The following is a 14,906-nucleotide window of genomic DNA, read 5'->3' on the forward strand; positions in this document are numbered from 1 at the left end:
TAGACTCCCGAACTCTGTTTTTTATTCAGTTTTAGCTTTTTTTTTCAAAGCATGTTTTCATTTTGTGTTCATTTTATTCCCCTTTTTACTTTCTCCTGGGGGATGCTTTGAATTGCAATGTTTATTTAAAAGGTGTTACAAAGATAAATTTGCACTTTAGGACTGAAAAGTCTGTTGCAGGTTATCATTTTTACTACCAGTGCATCTATTTTCATCTTTCTCTTGCATTTTATCTAAATGATGAAATTTGGTTTATGCTTACACTGCTGTTCACTCACCTCAGTCTAAGTTGCGCAACAGACTGCTCGGGGTGTAATTAAAAAAAGGGGGGTGTGATGTCTCCTTTCTGTTCATATTTATCATCATCGTCATGACTGATCGCATTTTCCTTGGGTGGTTGGGAACCACTGTTCTAACAGATCAAGGGTATTTGCCATGTCAGCCTCTCAGATTGACCCAGGCCCGTCCAGCAGTGCATCATTCACCCAGCGTTTTCATTTCACACACAGAAACGGCACAGGTGCTTCACTGTGGACTGACGACAAAAGGACTGAGTGGGTTTTTATTTTCATTCAGGAGGCTGACATGTTTTGTGTGGAAAGCATCTGAAAGCAGAGGACAGTGGTGACTTAAAAAATACAAGAACTTGGTGTCCTGGCGTATGATCAGTATGGACAGTTCTGTTCTTTCCACAGAGAGCACTGCTTTAGATAATCCTTTCTGAGGATGCTTTTATGGACTCTTTGGTAAGTAAAAGTTTGATTTTTTAATACACAAAGGCCCAAAAGCACTGTGGCAATGCACACCAGAATGCAGAGGGCAGCTGAGATTCGGAAAGAAAAGAGACAGAGAGACAGAAAAGTCGAGAAGGGATCAGAAAAGCCTCTTCTTCCAGGCAGAAATACATTTCCTGGTCTCAAAATGGGACTTATCCCTCTCTGCCCTGTTGTTTTGCCACATTTTGGAAGGCCCCTCCCTTTTTGTGAGGAGGAGACGGCATCTTACTTACATCAAATAACCTTTCTATATACACCTCCTCATTGACCTTATCACGAAGCATATCCTGAGAGTGGCGCACAAAGGTCACGTAGCCGTCAGCTACATCCATTCCAGGTTTCTATAAGAACAGACAAAGAATAGGGTCACGACTCAGGAGAAGAGCAAACAAGCGGCTGTACCAATAATTACTGTCTTCAAAAAGGTAGAACAAAATCACTCAGATGATATTTTGTTCAGCTCTAAATGCTCACAAACAAAACAGGAAAGTCGGAGGCTGTTAAACTTACAGGTACATCCACATATTTTGAAGCAGCTTTCACCTGAAAGTCGAAACAAAACCGTCAAACAGTGGCTGAAAGGTGAAATGTTAATTATCGTCAGATTCATTAGGGCTTGGAATATTTTACTATTAAAGATACAAAACTAGAGTTCTTTTACCCTTTTTTAACCCCCCATGAGACAAAAAAAGCAGGCTTTCAGGAAATACATTCAGTTTTTCAGAATATAAAGTGAATTTTTTTAAAGAATACTTTCAAGAAAAATAAACTGAGGGACTGAAGAAAGAAAAATCTTACCGTGAATGAAAGGAATGAAGAAAAGAGAGTGCCTTCATCATATCTGGAAATTTTGGCCAGCACTCCCTCCAATATGGCAACAAACTGAAAAACGAGAGGAATCATGAACAATCTAATAATCATATTTTAAAAAAGTCAAGTTAAATTTTTTTCTACTATTGTTATCAAAGTAAGCTGATATGAAGCTGCACCTTTGCAACCAGAAGCTGAATCATGTCCCTCACACTCTCCTCAATCAGCTCGTCTATCTGGGAGTGGAACTGTTTCTGTGGAAAGCAGAAGAATTTCCAACAAAAGTATTCACGTCAGCAAATTAAAAGCACAAAGCCTCATTGTCCAACATGCAATCATTGCCCCAGATGAAGTTTTTACCTCTTGGCCCATCTCCATAGCACACAATTTTGCTGATTGGTCCTTGGCGTCCACCATCACGTTGAACATGGTGCATAATGTTGGAGAGATGCGGAAATCTGTGGACTTGCTGCTCTTTGCCAGCTTAGACTCAAATGCCATCCTGGTGCTGCAGTGCAAATTAAAAATGATACACTCTAAAATGAAAATGTGCTGCAGATGTTCATTATGCAGAAAACAAACTCTTTGCATTTTGGAGCTTTTGTGTCTCTCGCAGTTTGTCATCATCTCCCGCACAGTCACACAAATACACACCGTTTGACACAGTTCTCGATCATGTTGCTCGACATGAGCTTGATGCGGCTCTCGAGGTGTTTGGCAAACTCCTCCTCAGGCCAGTGCAGGTCCCTGATGAAAGTCTGGAGGGCGTCCAGCTTCCAGAAGAGGTCCTCCGATGTCCCGGAGCCATTACTGCCATTGACCCAAACACACATACACAGGTCAGAAGACAAATGTCAACCTGTTACCTGGGGGGGGGGGGAATTAAAGGTTTGGAGGGGGTGGGGGTTGTAGTGGCAGGAGCAGAGGTGGATGCTGTGCCGCTACACTTTTTTTTTTTAACACAATTTTGCTCTGGCCATATACTGACTGGTCCACCTACGTGTCTCCTTTCCTGTTTGTTCAGGAGTTTCTGGACAGTCAGTTTATGGGCGAAAAAGCAGCGGGAAGGGTTTACTGTAACAGATCAATAACCATGCTACAGAGTATGATTATTGACTGGTATGTGAAGTGGCCACATGCAGGTAAAGTCACTGCAGATACAGTAGCTAATCACACAAAGGAGTAGGGAATGGAGGAAGTGAGGGAGGGCGTGCAAAAAAAAAAAGGAAAAAAAAGGCATTTATAGTCAGTGTCCAAAAAACATTTAAAAAAATCTCCAAATTGGCTTCACTCATCACAGGCCCTCTCTCAACATCCATGTCCCCAGGCTGGTGGGACCCCTGGAAGGATTATCAAACAAACCATGCAGACCTTTTTAGCCATCCTGAGTAGAGCTGATTGGGAAAAGTGTTACATTTAGAGTGAGGAAGGAAAGGAGATAAAAACAGAGGCGGAGAGGTTTGAACTCCTGCCTCTAAGCCTCTCCACTTTATCATCTCCACTCCGAACCGCTCTGTCTGCCCTCCCAATCAGACTACTAGCAGGTGGTCAAGGTCAGAGATGAACCTACGGCCATGTACAATCTACAATTCGCTAAGCATCACTAGAGCAAATGTTTGTGGACAACAACTCTGGGGAGATACACATTTTGTACAATGGAGATCTTGATGTTTCAAATGGGGAACATTTTCTGCACGGTAGAACTCCAATAGCCTTAGAACTACTTTTTTTTTTTTTTTGCTTGATTCGTTTTTTTTTTTCAGCCTGTATCTCCACACCTCAGCTCAACAGCATGCATGTTGAGACAAATGAGAGCATTACAGCCTCTCATTTTAGAAAGCACGTCCCCATCTACTCTAACACCTCTCAGTGACCTTGGCATGAACATGAACAGCAATAAGTGGCAAGTATTCACAGGAGAAAACCGATTCAGATTTTGTTGAATTTAAATGTCAGTTTCGACTTCATTTACATTTTTTGCTACAATTTCAAAATTTGGCAAATCTTTTTTAATTGTCCTTACTCATGGGCATCTTCATACCAAGTTATCACTGCTTTCTCAGTAAATCTAAAGTGAACTAGTTGAATACACACTCAGAGTCATATATAGCAGCCATCCATGACGGGGTAGAAAAGCTAGGCATTTGTGGAAGGTTAACTGATAGTCCTGCTACTGGCACTGGCAGATTTGGTACTTTGGGAATTTGGAGGTTCACATTTGGTAGATTCACATTGGGCAGATTACTTGTTAAACTCCTGCAGAAAAGACAGACAAAAAGAAAAAAAAAGAATCCATAACAGTGGCGTGGGAGCTGCAGAAAGCAATGTAACACTCATCATAAAAGTAAAATCTGAAAATATGTGAAGACTGGAACAAAGAGTAACGCACATAAAAGGGACGGTAACTGTCAAAGACTCACATTTTACAAAAATACTCAAGAGTAAAGAGAGCTGGACACACACATAAAGTATTAAATGCAGCGATAGAGACAAGCAAAGTAATACCGAAAACCCAAAAAATGAACACGAATAAAGACCAAGAAAATACAGGTTACCTTAATACACTTTAAATATAATCTTTGCAATGAAAGGAAAATGTGAAAGCAGACATATTAAAGCCACAACAAATAAAGTAGCAACATAACACACTGGAGGCAAATTTTTTTCTGGTAACATGTCAAAGCACACGTCATGAATGTTAGTTCACACACAGAACAACAGGGATACTATGTTTTGCCCTGACCCCAATGTGTCGGCGAGAATTGGTGAGACATACATTAATCAAGCACTATTTTCAGACTAGAAAAACCAATTTCTTCTACAGGATAAAGAGGTTGCTCAGCCCACACTTGGCTCGTTCTTTAAAAGTGAAGCTACAGGAAGCTTGGATGAACATTACAGCTGCGCTACCAGATTTTTCAGCCTCCACACAGTCAGTCAGTCTGTCATCTGCATAAAAAAGCTTTGCATCTCCAGCCATCCTACAGCCTAGCTATAAAGACGGAAGCTCCTTACTTTACAGGCTCCCAGGACTCTCTCTCAAAGCCCTTGTGAATTGATTGTGCGATGGAGGACTCCATCAGATCCACATATCTAACCACCAGAGGAGCATACAGATCTTGAAGATGTTTGTGAAACTTTCCATTGCACAGATGATCTATGAGGGGGGAAAAAAGCGTGTTACAAAAGGATATCATACTTTTTTTTTTTTTTTAGATGAAAATACCTGAAGGTAGCTGAAACATAAAGATGGGCCAACTGCATGAACTTACAATCTGTCCGGAGGAAGTCATTGAGCAGCTGGAAAAGGGGAAAGCTGTCCCAGCTCTCAGGTGACTGGATCTCCAGAGCGGCATCCATGTCGATGGCGTAGAGGGCCAGGAAGTTTTCTGCATGTTCCACCATAAGGTCTGTCCACCATGCAAATGCCTAGAGACACAGCAGGAGGGAAAGCAAACAGGTGAACAAGTCCTCTTGTTAAAAGATGAGAGGGAAAGGAGGGAATAATAAACACTACTGGACAGTATCGCTCTTAAAAGGAAATACCACTGGGTTGATGCATGTTTGGTGTGTTGAGAGAATAGTTTGGCATTTCGGCAAATATCCTTACCCTTTCTTGCTGGGACTTGATTTTTCATACGTTGGATGTAACACTTGAATATGAAGCTAAAGTCAGAAGCTGGTTGGGTTTACTTAGTTTAAACACTTGAAACAGAGGGAAGCAGCTAGACTACCAGGGTCTCACAGCACAGGGTAAGAGGCAGGGCACACTCCTGGTTTTTAAGTGGGCTTTTTGTATTACCTACACTAATTGGCAGGTCACACAGTATTCATATGCACAAGTTTGCTAGCATCACTGTATAACCTAGCGCTTCTCTTTCTCAACCAAGCATTGATGATACATTTCCTGTTATAGTAGAAAACATATAAAGCCGAATGCACCACAGACCACCCTCTCAAATGATTTCAGTAATTGCAAAACCTGCCTGTAGCTATTTGCATTTGTTTATCTGTGATCTGGTTAGCATTTTAAAATTGAGTGTAAACAGAGTTGCCAGAAGACTGATTTACTACCTTTGAGCAGTCCAGCTGCTTCTCTCTGTTACAGGTGTCCATTAGACGTCCCCTGTTATTTAATTTGAGAAGATATTTGGTTATATTTGTGGATACCGAATGACTTTTCCGTGCCGTGTGTGAATTCTGTAATTGCCGGGTATTTCCTTTCAAATGAACAGAAATTCTATCACAGCTGTCAGCTTGTGTGCTTGTGTATGTTTTCCATGGCATACAACTAGATCAAATCCACAGCTCTTCCTAATTGGTACATGAATTCAAATCCAGATTATACTTGGGAGAAGATTTGCACAGTGGGGTTGCATCTTTGTGCCTTCTATTCATGACAGTATCTTTACATCTAGGGTGCTCTTCTCATGCAAACGTGGATCTCCCTGCATGCTTTTCTCTCCAGCTGAGAGATGAGGGGGTCCACCATTCACATCACCAACAAACCCATAGCCCACTAGATGTGAATGTGTCTCATGCACATCACTGTCTAGACACACCAAAGACTGCAGCATACAGCATCTCTAGTGTTGGAGTGTGTCTGTTCCAATTAGTTAAGTAGGTGTCTGAGATTCAGCGGATCGTTTTTCTAGCACAGTCAGGACTTTCTCATCCTTTGACAGCAGAGGTACAGTAGTTGCTTTGCTGGCAGTCTTGGCTTGGCTTATTTGCTTATCATTCAGACTAACATATTGCCAAGTTCAATTAATGAAGCTGAATTTTTCCAAGTTATGCTGCATGCTCTACTTTACTGCTGTTTATTGTTAATCGACCACCTTATTTAACCACCACAGCAGCAGTCAGAACCGTACTTACCTTCCTACTTACCTGTCCACTTCAAACGTTTAAAAATCATGATAGCTCTAATGTTAGAAACACAGGCAGCAAACAAGGCTCTTCTCCATCGCATTCAAGGATATATACTCTTATATCAGCTAAAGGGGAGGACAGTAAATAGCTTCCAACAGGGAAGGGGAAAGGCTCAAAGGTCACCAGGCAGAGTAGCCTCCAACCTTTGTTAGTGGTTAAGGAACACATACAGGACTCTGAGAAATCTACGGCAGACCCACTGTTCAGCCAAAACAAACTCTAGTGCTGTATCAGTGCAACCATGTCAAGGGACCAGTCTTAAAGGGGGTGTAGTTTGCTTAGGGGAGAGATGTAGAATCATCTACTGGACATGCACAGAGCATTACGGGAGTTTCTCATTCAACTTGACTACATACCTCTTTTCCCTGCTTGGGCAGTCACCAATCATATGACAGTGAGAATACAGGAAGATGTTCAGAACAATAATGTATTTTTGAAGCATTTCTTTGTTAGGGTTTGTAAACTGAGAATAGACAGCAGAGAGGGATGGAAGAGGAGAAGCTGGAGAAGTAATGCTTAAACAGGTGCGGACTGTGAAATTAACTGCTGGATGGAGGGGAAACAAATGTTTATGGAGGATCAAACTTCAAAGGTTCACATGGAGCATACTTTGGGAAATTTACTGGTTCAGCATGCTAGGATAGAAAGGAAACCTCTTTATGGCCCGATGAACATGCTTTATGATAACAATTATGTTGTGCAAGCTAAAGTGTTTTTTTAAAAATTTATATTTAAACAGATTTGCTCTCACTTCTGTGCCTACAAACCCACCCACTGAGTTCATTCTCTGTCTAGAAACGTGCTTCTTGCCATAGTGGCGCACATGCCATACAGGAGGGTCGTGATGGGGACTGAAGAGGAAAAAAAGAAAAAAAAATACTGTACCGATTGATCTCCAGAACTTGTGACTGCCGCCTGTCAAGCATATTCAGAGAGATACAGTAAATCTGCTTTATCTGTATATTCTAAGATCACATTTGGATCACCTTCAGATCTACACAGCTGCACATGTTCATCATGCTTTCCATCAGCTTGATGTCTAAAGTCGCCAACACGATGGAATAAGGAAGCTAGATGGATTTTTAAAAGGAGATGCCTTCCTTGAATATTGGTTCAGCTTGTTCTCATTCCCAGAGTGCCAAATACTACCATTCTGTCAAAAGCTGCTAATATATTGAGATATGCGCAAGGTGTTGACTGGTGATGACACTTGTATCACAGTTAAACCCACTGGGTAAGTGCAATTTGTCAGTGTGCACAGTTGTAAAGGGGCAAAATCCAAAGTGAGATCTCTTCCTACTTCTAACCGAGTCGATTTTTATGCCTAAATGCTTAAAATTAGTTAGTGAAAAACAAGCAAAACAAAGCACAAAGCGCAAATGGCTCACAAACCAAAGTGATTTGCTCCACAAAGACTCCTCCAATCACTTAATGCCAAATTGGTTTCTCTAAAGGAGGATCTGTGGAGGTGTCCTGTATTGCTAGAGCTCGTGTGTCACGGCACATTTGACAAAGAAGAACTTTTGCATATATCTGCAAACATATATAGCAGAATTAGACAGGACAGCAGTGTTTGACACCCTGGGATGAGAACATGTCCATTAGCTTGTAGTGCTAAACCAAAGCCATACAGATCTAAAGGTAAAACAGTAGCAAAGACTGTGTTTAAGTAAAAAGTTAACTAATGTCAATTTCACCATTTTATTTGGGACAAAAATATGCTAAATGTCAAAACAGCAGTATATCTTTGTTGACTCCATTGGAATAAACTGGTGAAATTAAGACTGACTGAGTTGTTACAGTTTATGCTACCTTATACCTCCACTCCACCCCATTTCACTGGGATGTATTATACTTGTGACTCCACTAGATTTATTCAACACACATCTTTTCTTTAAGACTATATTTATTCACATAAAATCCTATTTGAACTTACAACTTAGAATGCTCTGTTTATATTTAAACCCATACATGTCAGTTTTTTAGGCTTTTGAACCTTTTTGAAATACTTCACATGTGGCTATGTGAATTCCCATCTAAACCTCTCAGGTTTCATTTACATGGCTTTCACGATTCCCCCAAGAAAAAGCAAAAACATTATCTGATTTAAATGTGGTGATCTCTCCTTGAAGGCTTTTTACCTGTGCACCTCTGGAAAGCCTTTCACCGCAAATCTCAAACTTGCACTTTTGTGTCAAACTACCTCAACCTGTCGAGACTCATTACTGAGCTGGCTTTTCAGTACAACCCAGAGAAGAAAAAACAGTTTTCAGTGGAAGAGCCAACAGACAACAAGACTGAAGGTGGCTCATCGGGTGAGGAGCGGGACCAAGAGCAGGGCTAGACTGGTAAACTGGCATACCGGGCATTTTCCTAGTGGGCCGACTCACTTTTGGACCAATGGGGCAACTAAAAGACCGCTGCACACTGGCCCCACAAGCACTGACAGCAGCCCATTCATTCAGCTTCATTACTGCCACTGTATTGCCCAATAAAATGTCTTAACTACCAAGCCCGCCTCTACATTCGCCCAAGTAGCTTAGTGTTGATGAGGTAGCGAAAAAGTGGAGCTGAAATGCTGAGACAGAAAAATAGAAATAAATGCAGCAAAATTAACCGACATGTTAGCTGTCGGGGCTGCTGCACCGTCAACTCCTCCTCGTAAAAAAGTGCACGAGGAGGGACCACAGCGAGGGAGACGCCTGGACCAAATATGCCAGGGCCGATTTTGTGTCCCAGTCCAGCCCTGAGCAGGAGTATGCTTCCTTTTTAAAAATTCACCAGCTTTGAATTCATCCCTCAGAATTTAAATGTTAATGCTTTCGATTGTTGCTCCCCGCTAAGCCAGCTTGCCAGACTTAGGTCCCTGTAACTCTGGCCTCTTCCACAAAATGCAATTCAAGCTAAAGGCTTTTGACCATTTTGACACAATGGTGGACTGCAAGGGAGCAATCTAAACATGCCGGTGCCTAAAGCGTACAAGGAGACGGCGCTGGAGAAGATAACAGCCATATTTAAATCAGGTAATGTTTTTGTTTTTCATTGGTAGAGTCACAAAACACACTACAATACAGACTATGGCAGTTTAGTATTATTGATAAAAGCATCTAATTGAATTTCACAAAGATCAGTTTTCTTGGGAACAATGTGTTTTACTTACTACTTTAAATTCAGTGTAAGGCCTGAGGTTTATTATAAGTGATCTTGTTGTGTGTGACCAAAGGGAAGCAGCGCAGTAGAAGCCATGAAAATGAGCATTAACTTGTTTCACCTTGTGTTTTTTCTTCTAGCCAAACATCTATACTGGAGTATCCTCAACATAATACTATCGTTTTAACAACTTACGTAAAACTAATGCACTGTCATCACAGCAAAAAAGATGCCATTGTACCATTTCTGTCTAATTTACAGTCTACCCTCAAACATGGCCCTCTGATTCCATGTGGCGATGGTCCGTTGAACACCAATTAGAGCTTTCCGAAATTAAATTAATCTTTGAAAGTTTTTTCCTTTTTTTTTTTAGTTACCCATAGATGAAAGCAGCTTTATTTATAGAGGATTGATAATAAGGCTAGCTCCCTGCTGTGGGGCAAGTGAGATAAGAGTGAGAGCATAGAGGGAAAGTGCTTTGAGGAGGAGAGGAGGAGAGGGTTCTCACTCACCTCCGCATGGTGTTCCTGGTTCTGCTGGAGGACCTCTATGACTAACTCCGCCAGGCGAATTGTTTCCTCCAGCTTTTTGGCAGGCGTGACTAAGCGGCCTACGTTCTCTGAGACAAAAGGATGAGGGTGAGGGATGAGTGGTTAGTCAAGCACAGAGGATTCCAGGGGGATTTTTATGACTATTCAAAAGATTTTTTTTTTCTGTTTATATTTTTGACCGTTTAATAAAAGTATAAACACAGCACTTACGCTGTGATGTTTACCTACCATAACCCCCATAACAAGTAAAGCGTGTTCTTATTTACTGTGTATGCATTTTGGGCTGCATGACATAAAGCAACAGAGTTGATGCATTTATGGGATAATCAGACTCATGTTGGAGGAGTATCAGACACAGGAATAGAGGCGCTGAGATGGAGGTGCAATGCAGCATTGAAAACATGCATATTGTGTAGCGGTACTGAATAAGCCATCTGTATAAGGAGCTGTCTCATGGCCAAAAATACTCTGTGAACACGCACAGTAAAAATTATTCATTCCTTCTCTTTGAAGTTATCTGATTGGATGAGATTATTAATTCAAAGCTAATAGTACTGGATGTCTAATAAGGATCGGGTTCTCTACAAACACTCGTGGCTAGAACTACATGAAAGGGACATTTATACATATTTCTGTAATTCTTTTTTTCTTAAGACCAACAAGTGTATAAGAATCTTCTTAAATATATATTATTTTATAAGTAATCTGATCTCAATATAATAATACACACATTGGCTGGCTCATAGTTTTCTTTGTTAGAACTAATTTTATAAAAAGGCAGGTGCTTGGATCAAATTAATAAAATAGTTGCCAATTATCTGATGAAATTCCTGAAGGTAATGAATATTTTTTTACAAGCGTGCTGATTTTGGATTTCTCTTAAACTGTGCTTATGTGCTCATGAAAGCTGTTCCTCACTTATCAGCTGGTGACTTTGGTCTATGATTAGCAAAAGCTCCAAATCACTTGCTCGTACCTTTGTCGGCAGAACGATCTGATAAAAACAGATATGTGTCATGAAATGGAGTTGTTCCTTGAACACTGTGATTATATGGCATGACATATTTTGAACATGGAACTGAATGGCTACACAGATCTGAAATCAAAAGCACATAAATACATAACTCTACATAAAACAGTAGAAGTCTGCAGTCGGCAGTTCTAACTGGAAGCCTTTTGCTGTTTTCATTATTATTTTAGGGTTCTGCGGGTATTGCTGCTCAAGCCAAATGAATATTTTTTTCGGAGCCTGGTGAAAAATTAAATGAAGGAACCCTAAGCTAGCAGTAGAGATTACACTTTCAAATGCCACATAGAGGGAACTGAGCTGTAAAGTAATATTTAAGACTTCTAATAATGCCTGATCACGAGGGTTTGAATTAGATATAATATGGTTTAAAGAGGAGCAAAGTTTTGTTTGTTTTGTTGTTGCTTTTTTATTCCATTGCACATGCGCTCCAAGAGAAAGCCATACAAACTCCACAAAGAATGGCCCTGTCCAGGTTTAAACCCAGGGCCTCCTGACTGGGAGGCAAGGGGGATATTTGGGATGGTTTCAGATGTCTCAAATTTCTTATACTTGAGGTTTTGTGGTTGTCTTTAGCATCTGTGCTACATCTTTGCTTTACTCTACTCCCAGACAAAAATCCCCATAATGCATATCTTTATATAATGAGCTCATTTTCATGTGTGGCCTGTGGTGAAAATGTATGCTAATTTGTGTGATGGGGGGGGAGGGGGGGAGGTTGCATTAAAGTGTTGCTTATGTCTTTTTAAATTACATTATAATGTAGATAAAAATATAGGACCATATGTAAGAGATTGCATTACTTTATGGTTTTGATGGTGTCTTAACATGTCTACCGAAAAACACACTTGTTCACCTTTATTCAAGTGTGAGTACACTACATTTGAATTGAGTGAGAATAACATTTTCAGCCGTATAATTCACTGCTCCAGATTTGAATCTGGAAAAATATAAAGTAGTACAATCTCTACAGATTTACTGCTTTTTTAAGACATGCCAAGACATTTGAGAACTTGTACAATATTTAAAGTGTGTATAGAAGATGTGCTAATGGTAAATGCATGCATATGTCTTACACTGATTTGCAGTAAACATGTGTGTAAGGTGTGGGTGTATTTGTATATGTAAATGTAAGTGTGCACTATAGCTAAACCATAAGCTAAACATGGGTTCACCTGGATCCTTTTGATCCTTTTGACCTTTCTCAACTTCAGCGAGAAAAAGGGGAGAGAAAAGATAAAAAGGAGATGTTTAGAATTAGCACGGCTCTATGGTTATTTTCACGAAAGGGGATGGGGGCTTGGGGGAACTCAGGCTTGTTGTTCATCGCCACGTGACCCTTTAAATGAATCTGCTGGGACACTTTCAGCTCCAGGGACTGACGCTTCTGGGCAACAGACAAACGTCACAAACACACAATAAAAAATAGAAACACTGAACCAGTAGCCTGTGGAAAATTAAAAAAAAAAAGGTGATAAGATGTTTTTTTGTTAACAAACAGACAAAGCTTCGACTATTGCAAACAGGTAGGGGACACAAACAGCTTAAAGGACTGTAGACAGGACACGCTGAGTGACTTGAGTTGACCTGAGTCAAGTTAAAACACAAACTGGAGCTGTTACATCCATACACTCTATCCTGTTGTTCCCATTCAATAGCTCTGTCAACAGATGCTCTTTCACTGTCACTGGAGACACGGTGACAAACAAGCCTACCTGTTCGGCACAGCACACCACTGACACATGATCAGACCAAATGACTGAAAACAGATACCAATGTAAGCAATATAAAAATGCATTCAAGTCAAAGGAATGGGCTTCAAACCAAAAGAAAGAAGCTTACAGACCAGACCGCTCATTCATGTCCATCACAAACAGATGGTGCAAAAAAATGGACCCCTACTGATTCTGTGTGGTACTGCTCAGATCTCTCGACTGGTGCACTCCCCACTCACTCTCACAGACAAAGGCACAGATAAAAACAAGCATGGCAGGAGCAACCTTTCTGGAGAAAGAGAAGAGGCAGAAGGGAGGGGATGAGGTGAAGGTGCGCTTAAAAGAATGAGGGGGGGAATGGGAAGAGATGATGAAGGTACTCACGGATGGTTAAATCCATCACTTGAGATGCCAAGCAGAAGACAGGGTGCTCAAACATTTCCCTCTTTTTCCCTATAAAAAAGGATCGGGGCATGCAAAAGGATGGGGTCAGAAGGGGGAAGTCTAGAGGTCAGAGGGTGATGGGAAGAGGGCTGTCCAGGTGAAGGAGACAATCTGTTGGGCAGGAGGCCCAATAATAAGGTCAAATCGTTGGTAAAATTTGAATCAGATGCCTCACAAGGACAGGTGGAAATAAATTCACACAGCATGAAAAGATAGTAAGGTTTCAATCCTTAGTATCTTTAGCACCCTGAGGGATTTCTTTCAAGGCATAAACAACATCAGAGATCTCTATGTAAATGTGCATGTCAGTGCAACTGGTATGTTGAAAAATAGACACAGCAAGAGGAAGAAATAAGACATCCTAAAATGTCTTTATGTATTTTTTCATATGTAATCCATGCCAGTAAAGAAAGGCCGTGTTATGTCTCAAAGCACATGCAAGGCTGATGCTGGTTTGTATGCATTCAATCCCAGCATTCCTTTGGTTAGAAGCCACTCATCACATAGTGGAGAGGTTAGAAAAAGTGACATCTGTGTGGAGAGGGGGGAAAAAAAGCAGAGCAGACAGGGGAGGGAGCAGAAGATAGTGGTCTTCAGCAAGAGCATAAGACACAGTTGACAGGAGAGCTGCTGGTATTTCAAGGCAGGGAGTGTAAAGAGGGGCGGGCAGAGTCAGCTGGAGGTATCAGAGAGGTTGGAGCTAACAGTAAGATAGTGGAAGAGAGGGAGTGTGTGTCGACTGGGAGCTGGGAGTCATTTAAGCTGAACTTACAATCCAATCATCAAATGTCAGAAGCCAGGATACTACACAGCTCGAATAGTCAAGGCACAAAGAGAGATCGGCACATCAACAGATTTCAGGGCTTTGGATTTGAATGCATTTTTACTCACACACCTCTACACAAAAGCCAACTTGACCTACAGAACAGCACAGAGCTAAAGCAGGCCTGAAACAAAGGAGAGAGTTATTGGACTGAGAGACAGAAAGTGACTGTGACAAATCATTTGCCACAAATCATTTGGGATATGGACACAAATATACCATATACCAAGTGAATTTACCATGTGTAAATTAATTGATAACATGACAGGCAGTCTTACAGAAGAAAAAGAACATATGGAGATATACTGATTGTTCACTCTGCCGTTTTCTACCAAACCACTGACTGGGCACTTCAATCTGAGTCTGTAAAACATGACATCTTCATGATCAGTAGGAATGTTTAGCAGATGCATAGCATTTGTACCCTGATACCAGCAGTCATTATGTGACAGTGAATTGTGTTGTTCTGGTTACCTTCAATTTTAGCATAGTCTTTAATCCGCTGGTAGTTGAGCTGAGCAGCCTGCTCCAAACATTTGCGAATTACCCCTTTAACTTCTTCTGGTGGAACCGGGGTCACAATGTCCTTCATCAGGACCTGCAGGCCACATCGAAGATGACTCACAGAACCTCAATATTTCAGAGGGCACCTTTTTCATTGTTCATAAAATGTTTTTA

At 41.0% G+C, this 14,906-nt stretch overlaps 1 protein-coding gene across 8 annotated transcripts in view; it reads right to left on the bottom strand.

Moving 5' to 3' along the window:
- The window catches only part of cadpsb (Ca2+-dependent activator protein for secretion b), a 66,040-nt gene that overhangs the window by 4,544 nt on the left and 46,590 nt on the right, over positions 1–14,906 (bottom strand). For 2 of the 8 annotated variants that reach the window (XM_085406988.1, XM_085406980.1), the window contains 13 exons: positions 14,703–14,826; positions 12,422–12,454; positions 10,181–10,287; positions 7,404–7,433; positions 4,859–5,015; positions 4,602–4,743; positions 3,681–3,842; positions 2,241–2,396; positions 1,947–2,094; positions 1,766–1,840; positions 1,575–1,658; positions 1,287–1,319; positions 1,010–1,117 (listed from right to left, as the gene is read on the bottom strand). In XM_085406988.1, coding sequence (XP_085263114.1) covers positions 1,010–1,117; positions 1,287–1,319; positions 1,575–1,658; positions 1,766–1,840; positions 1,947–2,094; positions 2,241–2,396; positions 3,681–3,842; positions 4,602–4,743; positions 4,859–5,015; positions 7,404–7,433; positions 10,181–10,287; positions 12,422–12,454; positions 14,703–14,826 — 1,359 coding nt within the window. The remainder of the gene's footprint in view (positions 1–1,009; positions 1,118–1,286; positions 1,320–1,574; positions 1,659–1,765; positions 1,841–1,946; positions 2,095–2,240; positions 2,397–3,680; positions 3,843–4,601; positions 4,744–4,858; positions 5,016–7,403; positions 7,434–10,180; positions 10,288–12,421; positions 12,455–14,702; positions 14,827–14,906) is intronic. The other 6 variants (XM_085406985.1, XM_085406983.1, XM_085406982.1 and 3 more) reach the window with 6 other exon arrangements.

This window comes from Rhamphochromis longiceps, linkage group LG5 (assembly GCF_057381845.1).
Source record: "Rhamphochromis longiceps isolate RC_006_pf linkage group LG5, R_longiceps_female_GT1.1, whole genome shotgun sequence".
Lineage (NCBI taxonomy): Eukaryota > Metazoa > Chordata > Actinopteri > Cichliformes > Cichlidae > Rhamphochromis > Rhamphochromis longiceps.